General features: G+C 40.6%; 1 protein-coding gene across 1 annotated transcript in view; it reads right to left on the bottom strand.

Moving 5' to 3' along the window:
• Positions 1-218: 218 nt before the first annotated feature.
• ccser1 (coiled-coil serine-rich protein 1) overlaps positions 219-21499 on the bottom strand; it is a 127440-nt gene continuing 106159 nt past the window's right edge. The window contains exon 11 of the mRNA XM_085294663.1: positions 219-1694. Coding sequence (XP_085150789.1) covers positions 873-1694 — 822 coding nt within the window. The 3' untranslated portion in view covers positions 219-872. The remainder of the gene's footprint in view (positions 1695-21499) is intronic.

Here is a 21499-nt window from a genome sequence, read left to right as displayed (position 1 = left end):
CGGTACAAAATGCTCACCTGTATCGTTTCATAAATCTTAGAAAGCATGCAGTAAAAGGGTCGCATCTAAACATGTTCCTTAATCTGGACCTTAAGTGGACGTCACGCAATGAGGATTTGATCTGATGCAGGATTTGGCAATGTGAGAATATATATATATATATATATATATATATATATATATATATATATATATATATATATATATATATACTTAGAAGCGCAATTCATGGCAAGTCCCATAGTTCCTTAAGCAGCAGATGGTTTTCACTTTAAAAAAAAAAAAAAAGGTTAGATAAATGGATAAAAAATACAATCTCAACAATGCACACATCTCATCTCTGTTCGCGTTCACCACCCTCTTATGTGTGCAGATAGTGAAGCGGAGATATCACAGATGATGTCTCTGTGTGAGGAGTGTGTATTTTAATGTGTGCATGACAAGATTTGCGTATGTGTGCATGGATTTGAGGTTGTGAGTTTGTGTGCACTTTGTGTGTCTGTGGGCGTAAGCACATCTAAACTGTCAGCATGACACAACGTGGGAGGTCTGACAGACGGGTGAGTGCCTTTTTCATACTCACAGCTAGATGTGTGTGTGTGTGCGCGTGTGTGTGTGTGTGCACTTGTAGCTAAGTGTTTGTTTATCAGAGCAAATTTATGAACAAAATGTCAGCAAAGGGCTCGTCTGGATTGCAAAGAGAGACAAATGTGATTGTAAGCGCGCACGGTTCGTGATTCAGGGCGATACTGAGGCAGTGAAACATGGACAACTCGTACTGAAGGAGCAGCAGTTTTGCTTTTAAGTCACTATGTTGTCACTTAGGTTGATGATATGGCTGCTTATAGGTGGAATAGTGTGACTGTGTGCTCTCAACTGTCTCTCTGTGTCAGAGCTTGCAGTTCGGCAGTATGTAGGGAATGTTGGAGGAAGACATTTTTGCGACTGTAGCTATGCAGAGACAGCGGGCCTCGAGGTGGTTGTCCCAAACGGCCGGTAAACGTGGAGGATGAGGAGGAAGAAGAGGAGGTGGAGGAAGGAGTAGGAGGCGGAGGGGAGACTTGCTCAGATGAAGAGATGCTAGCAGAGGGGCTCCCTCTGCTCACAAGACTGTGGAGACTTGAAGAAGCACTGGCCCCGACTGCACGAGGGATCTGGCTGGGGGGATGGTGATCTCCTCCTCCTGCTCCTCCTCCTCTCCTCCCTCCACCTGGCAGACTTGCTCCTCCTCCTCCTCCTGGAGTTAAGGACTCTGCAGAAGAAGAGGATACCCCCTCCAGTAGCTTGGAGGACAGTGATGTAACTGGAGAATGAGTACCGGCCACCGAATTGGACACTGGGCATTGATTCTGACTGAGGCCCGGGTGTGAAACTTGGAGCTGGGCCGGTGTGGTAGACGAGCTTTGGGCCGACGCTGCAGAAGTGGCAGAGGACAGGTTAGAGGAGCCTGGAGCCAGGTATAGAACAGGGTTACGGGCCACCGACTGTGCCAAGACCCCCTGGTGATGGCGCTCCTCCCTGGCAGTGTGCCGCTCAGAAGCAGAAGGCCGGCTATGCAGAGGTGGATAGTGTTGTGGCAAGTGCTGGTTAGAGAGGTCCCCTACGAGTGCACCCCGTACCACCCTTCGGTCCCTTGGGGCCAGACTGGTGCTGCTGCTGTTGCCGAGTCCTGACCACCGGCCTGGATGATTGATCTGAGAGAGAAGCAGAAAAAAAGGGAAAGGGCAGAAGTTAAACAGACTTTATAATTTACTCTGTCAGGGAACGTGTGATGTGAATCTGCCATTTTCCAAAAATTATTTACTGAGCATGTCTCGAGTGCAAAGGAGAAGCAGCGAGTAAAAACACAGACAGACAGAGACAAATAGTGAGTCAGGGAACACGAGACAAGGAGAGTGCTGCTGTGTGCTCAGTATAGATTGTTAATTGGGTGACATTTGGCGAATGATGTCTTTGGGTTCCTGCAGCTTCATCTAATTGTTTCTAAACGAACCGGAACCCTGCTCACTAAAAAAAGTGAAGAACAGACTCACAAATACCACTGAGAGACACGCACACATTAGCACACAAACAGGACGCGGTAACGTGTGGACGCATGGAGATATCCACTCGAGGTATGTGCAAATCCCCACTCACGAAGCAATGTGGTGCCATTGTCTTTCTATCACACGTACACACACACACACACACACACACACACACACACACACACACACACACAAGCTCAATGGGGAAGATGGCACATAAAGTTAGATGGCAGAAACAGAAGCCACCTGTTTTCTTTCACACTCCACTGCAGCCCCTTATGCAACATATCTCATCACTGCCCCCTTCTTTCTCTCTCAAACTCTCTCTCTCACACACACATTACTAAAATAACACTGGGACTAAGTGCGCAATGTTCACTATAGAAATGCAATCTCATCTGACACTGAACCTCAGGAGAAAGTAAGCAGAGTTGACATTTGCCAACACGATGGTTGTGTGTGTGTGTGTGTGTTTTTCCTGTGTATGGCATGCATATGCATGAGCGTGTGCACGTGCGCACGTATGCCTGCGCAACATGACGTGCATGTGCTTTCCTCATATTTCCACGCAACCACACACGCAAATTAACACTAAAAGAAATGTAATTACTGCGCCGAGGTTGTCGACAGGAATTTGGGGTGAAAGGTAGAAATGCAATTAGCCAGAACATAGCTAACCGAATAAATGCGGTATAACAATGGAAACGCTAATTCAATGAAACAGTTTTCATTCATGAGCTAATACGGCCTGAAATGAAATTTTTAAAAATTAAGGGGGAGCGAAAGTGGAGTACTTTCTAAGAAAGTGAGAAGATGGAGGTCCGTGTTACAAATTGTGCTTATTAGGCCGCTGTTGGTTATAGAGTATAGAACGAAAGAATGAGTAAAAACTGTGAAATGAGGAGTCTGTGTAGGTTTATAGCTGTGTCTTAGCAAACTCCAGCCAAATTAAAATGTAAGTCCTTAATCAAATTTAGGAGATGATCGTAATCTAAATGTACTATTATGATTCTTACACACGCTGGGGCAAAAGGTAACACATGCCAAAGGCCACTCACCAGCAGTGTCAACACAAAGCCTTTCAGGTCAGTCCCACTGTCCTATTTTCCAGCACTGACATGCATCGACGATCCAGCAGAGCAGCAATTTTAATCAAATTTACTCCCCACACATTTGACCACTGTGTGTCCACAGTGTGCCATTGGTGTCAATTTACATCCAATAAAGCAAAAGTGTGTGATTTTCACTAAAATAACATATTATTGTAGTGCTGATGTCAACTCAAATACAAATTAAGGCACTGGCTTTACTAAAAGCACATGTTGGGTCATTAGTTTAAAAAATCCAAACCTTTTAGCACATGGTACATACATTTAATGAGTATTTAGAGAGACATAATTAATGAAGTAGCCCTTTTATAACAGCAAAAAAATGAAATAGCCCTGATTACAATATGTTGTTGGAAATTTCAGCAGGTGAAATGGCATGTGAAAGCCTCCAGCTACTGAACATCACCAGATTTTTAATATCTTACTTACTAAGGTGCTATATCTAGCTTCTTTTTTAAATTTCAAAGTATTCTATGAGGATTTAGTTGTGACTGTGCTTGGCACTAATTTAGTCTGAGGGGGTGTAGAGTATGATGTGGGTTAAATATGATAAGAAAACAAATTCCTGAGGGGGGGAAACTGAACAAAACTGAAGTCGACCTTTCTTTGAACGTGTTTGTTCTTGCTACTGATTTTCAACACTGGACCTTGAAGATAATGTAAAGTGAATTTCTTTCCTTTTTTGGTTTTAATAATAATTTAATTTTACTTGCATATACATAACAAATGTGACACAGCCACTGCTTTCAGAATAGATGGGATGCTTGAAAACAAACAGCATTTAAAAATGTGAAAATCTTTAAATCACACATTTCAATCACAGTTTGTCTTTCGTACTGACTACTCTCCTGAGCTTGGTTCTGCTGGAGGTTTCTTCCTCTTAAAAAGGAGTTTTTCCTTCCCACTGTTGCCAAATGATTGCTTATAGTGGGTTCTTGGGGTTTTGTCTCAATTAAGGCACTTTACCTTAGAATACAAAGCATCTTGAGGCAAGTGTTGTGAGTTGGGGCTATATAAATCAAACTGAATTGAATTAAATCACTATATTAAATGAAAGCAGTGCAAACCAATAACAAACAATAGATTTTGTCAGTTTCAGTTGATTTTTTTTTTAACAACTTTCAATTAAATTCTGGGGAAAGAGTCACAGCTTGATAAAAAATGTTGACTACAAAAAGACTGTTACACTCTTAATCTGTCCATGCGGCCTGTCTCTAATGCTTGTAATGCTCCACCTACAGTATACAGAAACATAAAAGCAGTAGCTGACAGACTCACTGGGTTCAGAAATCAAAAATTGGAACTGAAGCCAAGCAATCTCCATTTTAACGGTTCCGTCTATATGCTTTCATGTCCAATGGTGAAAAAAAACTACAACAACGCTCAGCCAAAATGTCAGACGCTGTCATTGTCTATACAACTTACTTAAAGAGCTTTGGGAGTGGATCGCAGCTTTCTAATGGGCTTTAATGGGTGGATAAATAGTACAAGACTCCTTGTGAATTCCTTGATCTAATTAAGAGTGAGAATTTTCATTCCAGCCAAATTTTCTACACGGGGCGCTGTGAAAAACATGAGGGAATTGCAACAGCGTTGAATCTCTACTGTGGTGTTGCAGGTTTATGTGGGACGCTTAATTAGGGCTAAATCGCCAATCTTATAAAAAAAAATCTGTAGTGTTATTCCACCCTCAGTCATTTGAGAAAACAACAGAAGGTAAAGCGAGAACAGTAAGATACAAATTGGCAGGCAACTTTAAAGGAAATAATTACCAGGCACAGTACAAGAGTTAGTTGTAGAGACATATGCTCTCTATCAAAGAGACTTTTCTTATCCAAATTAGAAGGACAGACACTTTAGAGATAATCAATGACAATGACTCAAATAAAAGCAAACTGGTAAAAGTTGGCTGTATGTGAGTGTACAGGAGGGACATGCACGGGGGGGGGGGGGAAAGGTCAAGCAAAAAAGTAAACAAAAGGAAGGAAAGGGAAGAAATGAGAAGGTGATTGAAAACAGAGATAAAGAAAAATGAGACCAAAAGTCGAGTGGACAGGAAAGTGCACAGAGAAAGTGAACAGGATAGATTTACAAACTCAGGTGTCCTTTCTCAAGTACACGCTCTGCGGCAAGCAAGCTACCTCTTTGCCACTGACAGAACAGCCTGTGTGCGCGCAAACACTCTGGAGAGTCTTTCTTTCACACACTGTCCTAAAAATACACATACATACACCCACACGCACACGTACACTAGTCATTGGTAAATCAGAGTGATTTAAAGGGGGCCCTCTCCTGCGGGCTCGGTTTTTATTGGGCAGTGAAGAATGGAGCAATGTTGTAAGGGCCAAGTTTGCATAAAAGACTTCCTTAAAACCCTAAAACAACCCTATACAATGTTTGCTATCTCCTGTCTTGGTAATTTTTATATTGGGAGAAGAGCCAGTGCGGGAGATTTATTTTATGACTTTTGCTTGCCTTGCAGCGCAGCAAAGTAAAAGCTAAATTCAGGTGTAACACAGGCCCAATGTGAGGAAAATACTCCCATGTAATTGCCATCAATCACACACCACGGCCCAGTATCCCGACACCCACACGCCTAACTCTAATGAAGGTCCAGGGGGATGAAATGCATCGGACCCCAAAACTTTGCAGCTTGAGATAAGAGAGGCAAAACTTTGTCACTGTGATTTCTGTATATTCTGTGACACCCACATACTTTGAACAAAGTAATCCTATGGTTCTTTGGATGTGTGAAACGCTGGGGTGTTTGGTACAGATACAAAAACAGTGCAGTACACCCACATAGATGGTACTCTAAATCCTATTTAGACTATAACCAAATACATTCTCCAATTGTGATGCAGTAGCCGAAACCATCCAACCTTTCCTGTGCTGCATGCTCGACAGTCTCATATATATTTGCTTGAATATTTATGTCCAGCGTGATGGAAAAGTAGAGTTGGAAACGTGCAAAAAACAGTCAAATGGATCCTTATTATGGGATTTTAGAAAGCGAAATAAAGTGCACCGAGGCTTACAACAAACCAGTCCTCATGCACTAACAGTACTACCCACAGGTTTACAACCATGTTTGAAAGTGGAGTAGTAATAGAAGCAGGTCAGACAAGCTGAGAAACATGATGTCAGCACTCGTGAAATCCCACAAAGCCCTAACTAGCATTTCCTATGCCCTGATAGAAATATTGAATATTCACAGACAAGGTGTGTGCAAGAAGAGTCTCCGCGGGCACTTTGCTGGATAAATAATCAACAATCAAACGAGGGGTGAAACTAAGCCTGGGCTGGTGTCTCAAGGCCATAGCCTACCTTTACTTTGAAGATGCTGGTTTTCATCAATACACACCCCCCTAAGGAGGTGAATCTCTTGCACAGCTTGTAGCGGCAAGAGAAAGCCTTGCTTTCCCTCACTCAGATTAGTCTTCTTTCTTTGTCTCACCTCTGATCCTCGTCTCTCTGCACCAGTTCTCTATACAACTTTACCAATTTCGAACTGCTCACTCGCTCTGCAGCTCACCTCTCTTGAACTTTTATTCAAAAGTTGGGCAGTAAATCCACATAATCATAGCAGTAAGAACAGCAGTGGACATGGCAAAACGAGTAAATAAGATTTTATAGGTATATCGCTTTCGTTGAAATTAGTTCAGACGAATCATAAAACAGGAATGGAATTTTTCTGTTGTTGAAGTCTTTTAATTAAGCTATAAGTTTTAACAGTTGAACATTTAATAGGTTTACCCAGCATTTGACTCTTTGCCAGTGCCTGCTCAGGCCCACGTTTCAGTTTAATTTCTCATTCAGTGAATGCTAATGCTTTCAACTGTGCGATTATTTGCATTTTGGAGGTTACCTCTCTGACAGCTTGCTCTGGACTGCTGGCAAAATACACAGAGTTTGTGGACCATCCCAGGATGCATGATAATAACCGCCAAATATGCTCTCTTTCCACGCATTGTTATTCTTTACTTGTCTCTCACCTTTTGTCCCCCCTCTTGACCTCCCTTCTTCTCTTATTTCTCACCTTATTACCCACTCTGTCCTTTCTTTTGTCCCTTCTTTTCTCTCTTTCTTTTGTTATGTAACTTGCTGGTTAAGAGTGCCAGTGGCAGCCAGGCTGAATAGGACTTGACAGCCGGAGGACTGATGGTTTGCTACAGCAGTCTGGAGACCACAGTGACAGAGAGAGATTGGAGGTAGGAAAAGTTTTCTCCCCCTTCTAGGTGGTGACAGTTGGGGTGGGTATGGGGCTGAGATGATGAAGAAAGATGGAGAATAAGAGGGGACTAAAGTTGAGCTATCACTCCAACCCACACTGCAGCACACTGCCAACCAGTTGGCTGAATGTCACATCCTGGACCTTCCCAACAGAGGCGCATACTGAGAGGCAGACCACTAATGTGATGCACTGCACAGCTAATCGGCTCACAGTGCCACCAATCTTCAATGCCGTCACAGTGCTTTTGTAAAATTATCGACTTTAGGCTGATGTTATATTGAGTAACAGCATCCCGACACACTGCAGCCCATATCAAAGAGGGTTGTCTGTCGGTAACTTGATAAATATTTAGATTTACAATATCTTAGGCAGGGCAGCTTCACTGCATATCAGTGTGGCTGAAGGCCTGAATATATTACAGTGTCTAAAGCTTAGTCATCAGTTGCCTATTTGCAAATTTGGGAAAGAAAACAAACTTGGCTTCAGGGAAAAGTTGCAACTTGTAACCATATCTGAATGCCCCATAAACCATTACAAGTACACAACTACTAGCTTGATGCCTCTGTAATATTCAAGATTGTCTGTCCACTGGCTTGCTTGTCATTATTATAGTGTTAATGCACACAAAGAAAGTTTGCTTATCTGATCTAAAAAATTGATGTTAATCAGCTGGAGAGAGCAGGAGTAGCCATAAACCGTTTAAAGCAACTAGAAACATTGATAGAAATGCTACAGAGAGAGAAACTTTTCATGAATGCACCAATTGGATGGATTTTTAGATTCGTTTGTTTATGGTATTGTTAGGAAATGCCGCTGCTTGTAATAGTTGACTGACTGACATTATGTGTTGCCTGGCAACAGAAGGGCTCATCTCACTGATTAAGTGATCGGGATCACTGCGGGGAATGGGACCATCAACATTCACATCAGTTTAAAGACCTCCGATGTGATCACGGTCAAATACTGGAGTTGCTGAACAAGCGTCTGATCAGTGATTCTATGTCACTACTTATGATTGTGGGTGTTGAAAAGTGCATAGCGCTAGGTCTTCAAATTCCTCTCAGGGCAAAAAAAGAAAAAAGAAGCGGGTTGGCGAGTACCGAAGCCAGTACCATGCTGCGGACAGGAGGCCTAATGAGGTTTCTTGAGCAGCTCTGATAGGCACGGATGCTGAGAGTCTGGCATTGCTCATCAACCACCATCTCCAACAGGTCTGTGCGTGCAGGCACATAGGCATGTGTCTTGCGTGTGTGTGTGTGTAATCATGGCAAAACTCATCGACCACCAGCATGTGCCAATATGCTTGGTGAACACTGCCCAGAACCACAAGCAAGAGGAGTGGGATGTAAAAGCAAAGGGAGTGAACAAGTAAAGATGAGGGGAGGAAACGAGTGAGGGGGAAAAGTGGGGGTGAAGAAATGAAAATGAAACAGTGAAGTGGACTGAAAGGGTAGAGTGGAGGAGGAGATGTAGAGGGGAAACGAGGACAAAAATGTGCGAGGAAAAGGTAAAAGACAAAGATAGAATAAGGAGCTAAAATATGGAGAAAAGAGGGGTCATAGAAAAAAGGGGATGACACAGTGCTAAAACAGGTGGTGAAACAACAAAGGAACAGAGAAGAGGCCAAAGTGTAGATGGGTCAGATGGATGAGAGGTACTCTAGGGGACAAAGTGAGAATAAAAGGTGCCAGCACTGACCCAAAGTTACAGAAGACAATTGAGATAATTAGGAAATGCAGAGACATGGTCAATGTTAGAACAGTGGCATCGATATGAGGCAAGAAAGCAACGTGGTGGAGCAGAACATTCACTCCTCAACAGGAATTATGTGTGAATGCCAATTTCTAGTTCCCATTGGTATCCACACAAATAAAAGGCTTTATTTCCCAATGAAATGCTTCAGTAAAAGTCATAAAGGCTAGCCCGTGTACACCAACACCTCAACATATATCATGTGGTGGTAAGTAGTGGTTTTAGTCTAAACAAGAGCACAATTATATTTGAAATAATTGCTGGGGCATGCATGCTCGTCATGTGCTGCTGCTATTAATTGTGGCTCAGGGAGGATTATTTTGTTACCTTTTTGGTTGCAAGCAAAAAAAAAACCAACCAAAAAATCCACAACTGACTGATTTTTAGTTTCTCTCCTGTATATGAAAGTATCTCTCCTTATGCTCTCCAGTTGGATTGATTGCTGCACTTGGCTGCCCCCTCCGGGTGTCAACATGGTCCCCCCTGATGCTGTCTAATTATTGCAGAGACTGTGATCTATGCACCATTACTCTGTGCCTAATACGTTCCTGTAAGCTGTCACTACTGCTCACTCTGTAAGTGCACAATACTTACTGACTGTGTACTTCGCTGTCAGTGCTAACCCACTATTCCCAAACTGCATTTCACTGAACTTCTATCCGGTTGTCAAACTAAGTTGACAGCATTGCATTACCAGGGGCTTTCCTCAAAATGAGGATCCCTGGCCATACCTAAAGCTGGACTCTTGGCAGTGTCCCTTCTGTTGGCCCCTCGCTGAGACCTGGCAGAAGACCTGGGATTATTCCACCTTAATCAGGCTAGCACTGTAGGCTTATCATTCTTCTATCAGTCTCACCCTCGAGGCTGCGGGGGTGTGAAAGCCGTACTGTCTTCCTATATGCCCAAGGCTTGTACTGTTACCCTTAAAGAGCCTGCGTGCATGGCGATTAATCACTACACATTTCATTGCACTGCTCAGTAAGCTCTGTAAGCGTTTAAACTTGGCTATTTCACACCCTTACATCCGCACAAGAAGCATCTTCAGGACGGCAGATTTAAATTCTCAAAATGTCATCAGGCTAGAATATTTCCTCCTCCGGCCAAATCACACAGACATAAACACCTATCTGCCTAAATGCTCACTTATATGTCATTTCCTTCAGCATTTACAGAGCATCCATCCTCTCCCAGTTTCACTCAACAGTCACTGGATCAAAAGAGCGTTAGTGCTGCTTCAATTACATATACTATCGACCTATTTGGCAACGCTGGCAATGCTTCGATTTAGCATAAAAGCAAAGCGTCTCTCGTCTTTTACTCCAATAATGTAGTTTATGCATGGGAGACCTGGCAAAGTGGTTGGTTTTAATTTTTCCAGGAGTCATTTATCAATGACTCATTGTGCATGTGATGAATGTAGACAAACAGAAATATGAGTTCTAAAGTCTGCAATAAAGAATGGTGGCTTGACAGCTTAGCAGAATAGATCAAAGAGTGACAGTAAGGAAAATAATGAAGACTGTAATAATGACAGTGTGCTGAGGACTGTCAGAGCGATACATCATGTGGGAGAACTTAGCGGTGGTGCTGAAAGTGTGTGAGTCTGGACATCTTTACAGAGATGTGCACCTTTATAAATATTGTGTGAGGCCGCAGAGTGGCCTGCAACACAATTGTGGGCAGTAATGGAGTATGAAGATGATGGCAGAGGTGTGCACCAAGCCACACTCACACAAACACACACACACACACACCCTCCCACCCTTCTGTCAGTTGCTGCTGCTGCTGAGTTCCTTTCCCAGTTTCTCATCTTGCTCTGTGTGACAACCCAGGTGGGCTGAAAGAATACAGGAAATCGGAAAGGTGAGGGTGAGGGGGAAAAATGATGGATGAAGAGAATTCCAAACAGGAAGAAGAAACAGGTAGATTTTCCATTAAATGTCTGGGAGGCCTGATGATAACAGTGCATCTGCCACCTGTGTCATCACGTTGAAAACAACTGACTGCCCTGCTGCTCCCACACTCCACTCGATGAGAGAGAAGGAAAAAGGAGGGCGATCGAGCGTTCTCCCATCACATATTTACAAAGGTTACTTAGCTACTTATCACATTTGCCAAAAAATGCAGAATAAGGAGGCAGATTATTAGCACGTGGAGCTTCAAAGGATAATAAAAGCTTTATAACTGTGCAGTGAACACCCGTGCTTTTTTTGATTGTTAAAGACAGATGCCACAGACTGGCGTACTGTGCCTGACGAGCTGGAGCAGCCACACGCTGGCAGAGAACCAAATATTGTTTCACTGGCAGATGTGGGAATGTGGCCACACCGACAGGAAAGTAAATAATTAATGCTACCGATTTTTGAGAAGAGATTTGTGGTAGAAATTTGCGTCTGCAAAGGAACTCTTAGCAGGATAAGCGGAGCAGAATTGCAATTCCAGAGCTCCTGGAAAGAATCCAGAAAGACATAATTTTTCCAAATGAGACACATTTTCCAAATGAGGTTGGGCACAGAAAATGAGTTTGCAAAAGTTATTTTGTTCTAATTGTGTTTTAATGAACTATTTTTGTTCTGAATAATTGAATCTTTTCTCCTATAAAAGCCACAGAAATCATTAGCCTACATTCTACATTGGTGTTGTCATTGTTTCTGCACCGTGTCCCATTTTTAGTCTTGTTATCAGCAGATACATTAAAAGGCACTATTTAAATCACTACCCATTCCATAGCAGTTAGACCAACCAGCCTCACTGGGAAGATTATCTCCAGGGAGCCACAGTACACCAACCCTAAATTTGAGGAAAACAAGAGCTGAATTTGAAGCAGCTAGAAAACATAAAATGCACTCTATTTATACAAATGTGAAAAGACCGAGCACAAAAATAAATAAATACATTTTAAAAATTGCACCGTTTATTTGCTGCCTCAAAAAATGCCATTTGGCTCAGAAATAACCTTATTTGAAAAGAAAATGGAAACAGAGCTATATTTTAGAAATATCTGCAAAACTGAAGGAAGCTGACAGCTGGATGGTTAATCAATTTATTATCGCATATCAAATATCTCAGTGGATACAAAGAAAAAGTGAGGGGAGACGACTGAGAGAAGAAAAACACATGTGGCCTTCAGTGACTCCTGGTGTTCATGTATTAATCGTGAAAGTTCTGCATTAGATTTGTGCAATCGTGAGTCTGCGCTGTGGAGGCTAAGTATGTTTGCCGGTTCGTGCATCAGAAAAAGGTCTTGTCATATCGCTCCGAGTACCTGAGGGCCTCAAATCCAACACTGTACGTCTCTCCTTAATTATTAAACATAAGGAGAAAGAGCAGCAAAGAGAACACAGAATGAGGAAAGAGGCAGAGGGACGACACAAGCAGAGGACAATAGAGGACTTGAAAGGGAATGGCTGTCCGTGAATACAACGTTACTGGTGTAAGAAAAAGAACAAAGGAATGAAAGGACAGAGATTCATTCTGTGATTAATTATCCTCATTGTATTCTCAAAAAGCGCTGAGGAAAGAGAACCAGAGGCACGCACAGAGACACCGACTGACATACACAAACACACAATCGAGCAAAGTTTGAACAACAGTGTTTCTGAAAGGTCGTTAGATTCCCCTGAAGTTATGAGGACAGGGCTAAAATTACATTTTAACTGAGGTGGACTGCCTCTCGGTTTATGAAGTTATTAACTACAGGCTGTGTGTAAACACTTTCACTTTCTCGCTCTACAACTAGAGTTTGAATTCTGTAATCTTTTATGAAAACAAATTAGACCCATATTTGATTTTTGATGAGACTGCCCTGGAGTTTTAAAAAGGCTTTAAAAGTTTGATATGTGAAGGCTAAAACAGCCTGCAGCACAGAAAGACAATTTCCCACATTTGCAACTGCCATCAAATAGAAAAAAACACACACACACACACACACACAGAAAGGAAACATTCACACAGCCACAGTTGTTTGATGGAGCACCCTTCTTTCTACTTATTTCTTTGACAAGCACCAAATTAACTATGTAATGAAACTTCCATCACTTACGGTTGTCTGTATACATATGAACACAAACATAATAAAGCCCAGATTAAAATGGTCGATATTCAGGTAACAGCTCTGCATTTTCGGAAAATGTGCCGCTGCCTTGGCAACCTAATGGTGAAAACATCACTGCATCATCGGAAAAAGTCCCGTTTAAAACCCCGCTTTTGCTCTTTGCTTTTTGTTCAGATTAAATAAACATGACAAAATGAGTTAATTAGTGAGATTTAAAGGTGCTGGGAAGCAGGTGGGCCGCTTATGTGAGCAAACAGACATGAAAGTGGTATTGATCTTTTTCATCTAATTTTAAGCAAGAAAGTCAATAAGCACGCTTCACAAAACATCAATTGTCAAATATCATGTGTGTGTGAATAATTAAAAAAGAAAACAAACAGCCGTGTGAGCGTACCTAGAATAAAATGGAAGAGAGAGAATTACACAAATTGGAGTGTCTTTGTGCCGTAAAACAAAAGAAATAAATAAAATAAATAAATAAATCACACATTAATTGAGTATTGTGGTGGTGGTGGTTTGGGGGGGGGGGGGGGGGGGGCTAATAATGCAGCAGTTCTTTTTATTACTTCTGGGTAAAGCTGATACAAATACAAGTTGTGTAGGGTTCTTGGACCAATGCTTACAACAATCTTTCTGGTAAAATATGGAAACACGAGACAAAAGAGAGCAACACCTGCATTTAGCTAGCTTGCAGTGCATTATGCTCCAGTCTTGCTTGCAGGGCAGAGCACATCCTGATCTTTGTCTTGGCTATCTCTACTTCTAGAGCTTTAGCCTGTTATTAGTTATGTTCTTATGAATGCAGACAGGCCATGAAGGTTATAACCTCCAAACTCCAACACCAAACTGCAAACTAACTTCAGATAACACACGGACTGGATGCCACCTTCTATCTAACATCAGTCTTTCAGATAACATTTAGTCACAGTTTTGAACTAATTCCAGATGGAAATCATAAACTGAAACTCAACACTGATTCAGTATTAAATTAGCTGCACTGTCAAAAAAAACAAAACCCACTGCACATTCAGGGGAAAACATTATTAGATTTAGGGATAATAGAAGATATAAATCTCTAAATCTACATTTGGTTTCAGTCACACAGATCTGTCAGCAACTACTTGTGTCAACAAGTAATTTATGGCTGTCTCAAAGTGAACTAAATGACAAAGACAGGGCTGCACTAAAGATCTCCTTCTGATTGCTTTGGTTGCTGGCACATCACCATCCATTTCCAAGTAAAAGTTATACCTTACCTCTGCGACCAACATGTTTCAAAATGAGCAAACTTTACTTTGAAGGTTGGGACCCAAGGCAATGTCAATGATTTTGGTATAGCAAACACTTGCCAACCGGTTATGAGATATACATTTTTCTCTATAGCACCTTGCTTTAAGCAGCAGGTTGCTGAGTGACTGGTCAGGTGGCTACAGGTTGCTAACTGTATGATTTTAGATGTACAAAATTTGAAGACAAAAGAAGCAATTAATCACAATTAACAGCACCATTGTTCACTTAATTTTTTTTATATTACAAACACTACAGCAGGGTGCCGGTTTAGCTCAGTGTGTTGAGCAGTCGACTACATGCCGTACAAAGAGCAGCCAGCCCAGGTTCGAGTCCAACCCGCGGCCCTTTGCCGCATGTCTGCCACCGTCTGTCCTCTGTTCACTGTATCTATCAAATAAAGCTGAAAAAAGCCCCCCAAAAAAGCGGTCAAAAACACTACAGCTGACACTAACACCTAACTTTTCACTGAATACGATTCTTCAGATGAATGGATCTTTCAGACAAATAAAATCAACACAAAGAACAGGAAACACAAGGAGGGGACATTAAAGGACAAAAAAAGACGACAGCTATGTGCGAATACAACACAAACTGTAGCTATCGTATGCGTGTGTGGTTACAACTAAAAAGAGTGTATGTGTGTTAAAGTAGATAGAATGGCCTTACTTAGAGTTGGAAGACATGAGAAACCCTGACAACTTTACATTCCATGTCACTAAATATTAATTTGCAACATTTGTCAGTGAAATATTCCATCTTTTGTGGGTTTGTGCATGTGTGTGTGTGTTTGTGAGGGTGTACGCGTGGATGTGTCGTACAATTTTGCCTTCAGGCCATCCGGAATGTGCAGATTGCAAAAGAATAGCTCATCAATATTCATGTGAGTTTATGCTTTCATTAATGTTGCAGCAAATTGTCTCAGATCAAACTCAGGGCTTGTATATGCGTCCACTAGTGTATCTCACAGACTGAGAAGGAAAAAGAGTGAAGTGAGAGAGTTATCAGAGGGGGATGGAGCTGGAGAGAACAAAGAGAGGGCTGGAGCTGCTACAGATGGCCCTATGTTTCCAGCAGATGAAAAGGAAACTTTGAAAAAAGAAGGGGAAAAGATCATACACATGAGGGGAGAAAGAGAAGAAAAAAGTGGGAGGTCAAAGGAAGAAAGAGACAAAACAGAAGAGTGTAAAAGAGAGGAGGAGAGAATGAGTAGGAGGGAGGAAGAAGGAAAGAGAGAAGAACAGAGGAGAGTTAAGTTCTAAAGGTATCTGTCCTACTTTGGTCTGACTAATGAACCTGAAGTGTCCCGAATCTGTCCTGAATCACCGGAGGCCCGGTTAGACCACCCTGTGCTCGGAGTGAGTGCACTTTTATTTTTTCTGGCATGGGTGTAAGCATGTGAAACATCTTGATGTGTGTTTGAGCCAGCGCGACACTGAATGTGCACTTGATTTAATATGCTCTCTCTACTGTACGCTGTAGTTGCGTGTGTGATCTCATTGCCCTGCCTGTGTTCAACGAACCCCTGCACCTTCTAGTCATTTGACTTCACAGCGACATGTGTCAGTGAGAAACACATGCGCGCACACACTCTTGCGCAGAACGGTCATGTATCATCTGACGACAGATTGTTGTACAACCTAAAACGGCAAATTTAAAGTTGCGGTGCCACAAACATACACGCTGTTTGGAAACAAAATTGTACAATTGTCTAACATCAAGAGAAAGAGGGAATACATCAAACAGCAGATACGTCCTTGTGATGTGAACATCCAGCAAATGTTTTGACGTTGAAAAACCATTGCCTGGCGGTTTTTACTTGACATCTAGTCATTGCTGAAAAATAGTTCCAAGATTAAAGCTGAAATATTATTTGTCTTTTCTTTTTTTAAACAAAGACAAATGCTCGTAATTCCTACTTTGCAAAAGTATGATCTATATTTCTCACTTTGTAGGAGACTGTCTAACCATCGACATCCATCCATTAACAGTCGGGTTTTTGGCATCCAAGGAGAGAGCGTCTGGGTTTCAACCAAGTTTTCTGGGTAATAGCAATAAGATGGGCATAGACACTAGCTCATAGTTCAAATCTCATTCTGATTCTCTGGGTAAGCAATATCTAGACCCTTTACATGTCTCAGCCTATGTGTTATCATGTTTAATCTCTATCCTCCTGCCACTTATGCATGATTAAATATGCTCACAGGAGACAACTATGAGTAAGCAGGAGTCATTAATGGCTTTCAGTGTGCTACATGGGGGTGCGATGCTCCGAGAAAGAAACATAACAAATGAATGTATGACCATATGTTTAGATATAATCGCTCGGAGATAACATTGGCCTAATGTTGGCCTGGTTTTTACAGTTCATTCTCTGAGTAAAGTCGATGTAACTGTCTCACAGTGCTAGAGCCAAGTTGCTATTGTAGAAAATGCTAATTACCATTAGCAATTTTCATTTATTTTCCCTACCAATGCAGGGATGTGTGGGTAGGGAACAGGAGAAAAGTGGAAGAAGAGACTGTAACAAAAAAATAAAAGTTTTTTTGACAGTATTATGTAAAATGTATAAAGTGAGGTATCTAAAAGTTGCCAAGGTAACATTTTTTTATCATTTCTCCAAGAGAAAAGCTTTCACCTGACTTTCTACTTTATATAAATGTTTGAAAATTCTTTGATTTGAGAGGTCCTGGGTTTTTTCTCCTGGTACGCCGGCTTGTTCCCACTATCCAAACATGGGACAAAGAAAAACTGACCCTTAGCCCTGTGATGGACTGGTGACCTGTCCAGAGTGTAACATGCCTCTAGCCAAGTGACACCTGGGAAAGGCTCCAGCTTTAAGAGGACAGATGGATGGATGGATGGATGGATGGATGGATGGATGGATGGATGGATGGATGGATGGATGGATAAAGAACACACTATGGATTCATACAAGTCTACATCAGCACTGCATATGTGTCTGCAAAATAGTCTAAAAAGAGACACAGTTAAAGCAACTTTCATCATCAAATCTCCTAAAGAACAAATTAATTATCATTAAAACAAACAAGTGAGGTGAGGCACGGTGGTGACGTTCACGCTGTTCATGCTGAAGTCAAAAAATTTCATTGTTTCAGTTCTTTTGTTTTCTTAAATTTTTAAAACTTCCCAATTCACTTGGAAAAAACAGATTTGATTTATCCATCTGTGTTTACTTTCTGAGGTTTCTTGATGTCGAACTGTGTCCGTTCATTAATTATTAAGGTTTAGACAATACTTTAGACAGACTCACTTTTAGCATGTTTGTAAATGATTAAACATCTGACAAAAATCCACTAGGTTTACAATCCAAACAGAATTCTTGCCACAGGCTAGAGACCAAAAAGTTGCTAGCATCAGAAAGGCGGTAAATTTCTGTGGCTGACAGGTGTGTGGTGTGTGTGACTGTGCTGAGCAGGGTTTTCTCTAAAAGATGAGAATTTTTCCCAGATGAAGATTTGGCAGAAAATAGTTTGCCCCAAAAAATGTATGCACTTTATGCAACAGAAACTATTTAATAAACATTTTTGATGTACCTTTGAGAGATATTTGCAGACAGTGATGTTAAGATATTTGAAATACGTCTGGTTGTTCTATACTGCATTACTGCTTGGACTTTTTTTTTGCACAACTGGGATTTTCAGTTTGTGTCTTAGGTGAGCTTCACTCTTACTGGCTTTACTCGTATTTTAGATATATGTAAATGTACAGTTCAAATTCAGAGTTAATACTAACTGAACCTTATCTGGCTTACATTCAGCTTGGTAATATCGTAATGATAGTAGTAAAACAATGATAATTAGATTAATAAAGTAGTAACTACTTAATTATTACCTTTTCATTAAGCATTTCCAAGTAATTACACAGTAATAACCAGGTATTAGCTTGTTATTAATGATGACAATTTATTTATTAATAAAGCTAGAAAATATTTGCCAATATAGCAATAGTCTGGTAAAAAATATGAAAACCTGTCACGAGAATAATAGTATAATATCAGTATTTGGATTGTAAATGGTACAGGGTAACATCAAAGGGGAAAACTGATCCTAATGAGGTAATAGCGGCTGATGTTTTTACATTTGCACCAATTTCCCTCAGCCTAATAACTTCAAAGTGACGTGAAAATTTATGGAAGTCATAATTACCATAAAAATACTACAATAAATAATTCCTTATGTTCCATTTACACATGCTTCTGTTATAACCAAACTGCTCTGCTACCTGCTTCTATTAGAATTCAGAGTAAAAATAGACAAAACCGAATGTGGAGAGACATAATCACTGAAAAGAGTGCTTCCAGGTAGCAACTTTCTTTGTAATCCCAAAAGTGTTTGGCACTTATTGAACGATAATAGAAATGTAATTACATCTAATTAGACTCCATGAACCCTGTATTTAAAAAAAGAAAAGAAAAATGAAGGGTAAAAATGGATAAATGAATAACAATTTCTCCTCCCACATTACAGGCACTGTAGAGGCAGATGTGCTTGCAGGTGACAAATGATCTAAACGCTGTCATTATAACTTATTCACTACATCCACTAAATATTGATTTAATTAAATTTACTACTACATTATCAATTCAGTCTTTTAACAATTTAAGCATATCTAAATTGTCCTTTGGCCACCAGAAAGAAGAAATGTGACCTTAATTTTATGCTGCAAGGCAGTTATGATCAACATGTGAAAAGCACGAAATACAAATACTTGTCCTTTATTGTTTGTCTATAAAAAGCTTCCAGTTCGGAAAACTGGATCTGACTCTATTTAGCAATAACAGCCCATTTACATTCCTCTATGTATTTTATATATGGATTAAATAAATATCTTATATCTCTGTCCTTTCCAATAACACAGCCTCCTGTTTTTATTATCTTCCTCTTCTTTCCACATATAGTGGCACAATCTTCACAGCTCAAAGCTGTAGAGGCTATATTTTCCCCTCTCTCCTTCACAACCCTCTGCAGACCTCTCATTCTATAATCTACTTGATTCTCACGTATGAAGCCAGGAACTAATTGCTTTTTTAATAGCTTGGATCATGGTTTATTGTGTGCCAGTGTGCGTCCCCATGCGTATTTGACTGTATAGCTGTGCACACGGGCATTCGTAGAGCGATGCGATGAGGAGCGTTCTGCAAACGTTTTTCTCTTCTTATCAATAAAGATATTTGATGTTGGTCTCAAGCCTCACTGAGATGTTTCCATCATTCATTTACCTTATTGCAAGGACTAACGTGGGAAAATATAGTTTTTGTTTTCCCACATTTTTAATGTTATTGAATGTAACTCTTGGGCATGTCTATATATCATCTGTTGGATGAAATAAAGCTGAATAATTATTCCAATCATTTTTGTGTTCTTTACAACTCTTTAGGGAAATATAAAATTGGTTACTTGTCTTAGCGCATGTATCTACATTTCAATAACAATACAGCACTTGAATAATTATAGTTTAGCTAGCTGGAAGTGAAGTATTTATGTAAAAAATAACATTTGCACCAGTACAACATGCACCAGGACAATGACGCACAAGGCAATATCCTTCTAAAGTAAGAATGAATATATATATATATATATATATATATATATATATATTTTTTTTTAATTAAGCCAAATTTCTTTTTAAATGACAAAAGGAAAGATGAATATGGTTTTAAGCAGTATGCAGAGAAGTGAAGATATCTGATATGGGCCTCTCTTCAAAGGAAAATGACCTTTCATCTCAGCTGCTGAATTTCACAAGCATTTCTGGGCAGGCATACACACACGAACAGACACGGTTCCTAAAAAAAGAAGTATTCATCCCCTTTGGACTTTTTTTCTATGTTACTGTTTAAAACTTAATCACAGGGAGTGTAATTATAGGCTTTAACAAAAAAAAAAACATTAAAAAATAAAAGAGTCTTTATGTTGTGGAAACAAAAAATATACAAGTCAAAGGAGCTTGCAAAGAAAAGTGTCTGGACTTCTTTAAGTTGCTTGAAGACGTTTCACCTCTCATCCGAGAAGCTTCTTCAGTTCTAAGGTCAAATGGTGGGGAGTCCCAGATTTAAACCTAGTGGGAGTTTCCCCCCACAGTGGGACAAAAGGACCCCCTGATGATCCTCTAATCGCCTGAGCCAAGGTGTGAAACTGGGTGTGGGTCCCAATCAGCCAGGGTTTCGGGTGAGCTCATTGTGAAACCTGGCCCCACCTTATCATGCGAAATGATAAGGTGGGGCCAGGTCCTTTTGTCCCTCTGTGGGGGGATACTCCCACTAGGTTTAAATCTGGGACTCCCCACCATTTGACCTTAGAACTGAAGAAGCTTCTCGGATGAGAGGTGAAATGTCTTCAAGCAACTTAAAGAAGTCCAGACACTTTTCTTTGCAAGCTCCTTTGACTACGATGACCTGGATGACCGAGAACCTTCACAGACAAAAATATACAAGTTAAGTCAATGAGAAAAACAAATAGAAAACATAAGATAATTAATTGATAAGTATTTGTCTTTTTAAAAATGAAACACCTATCCGTCTTCCACATATAGGCCATCTGTCTACTTTTATGCCCATATTAATAAGTGTGTGTGTGCCATCAATGTGTCGGACCTTTTTTATGAGTCCACGTTACAGTGATGACAGCTTCCATTTTGCTGTATCATACCACGTCTGTCAGTTTCTCATTGTCAGTCATCGTTTCTTCTGTCTCTCCATTACATAGACCATCAATTTCTCTTTCTGCCTATGAGTCATTCAACCCTGTATTTCTTTCTACCTTCCTTTGATGATCAGTAAAAGACTGCTTTGAAATATTCTTCAGGTAGTATGAAAGTAAAAATGACGTAAAGTGATAAAGTGTTACACTGTACCGTATAACATTGATATAATGCATTGTAGAGACTCTATGTAGAAAATATAAATAAAATTAGAATATACACACACTGGCCACTTCATTATCTACACCTTACTAGTACTGTGTTGGACCCCGTGTTGCCTTCAGAAATGCCCTAATTCTTTGTGGCAAGCTTT

This window comes from Mchenga conophoros, linkage group LG12 (genome assembly GCF_057382185.1).
Source record: "Mchenga conophoros isolate Kocher_MC1m ecotype Shallow Benthic linkage group LG12, M_conophoros_male_GT1.1, whole genome shotgun sequence".
In the NCBI taxonomy this organism is placed as follows: domain Eukaryota; kingdom Metazoa; phylum Chordata; class Actinopteri; order Cichliformes; family Cichlidae; genus Mchenga; species Mchenga conophoros.
This window is presented reverse-complemented; position numbering and strand designations above follow the sequence as displayed.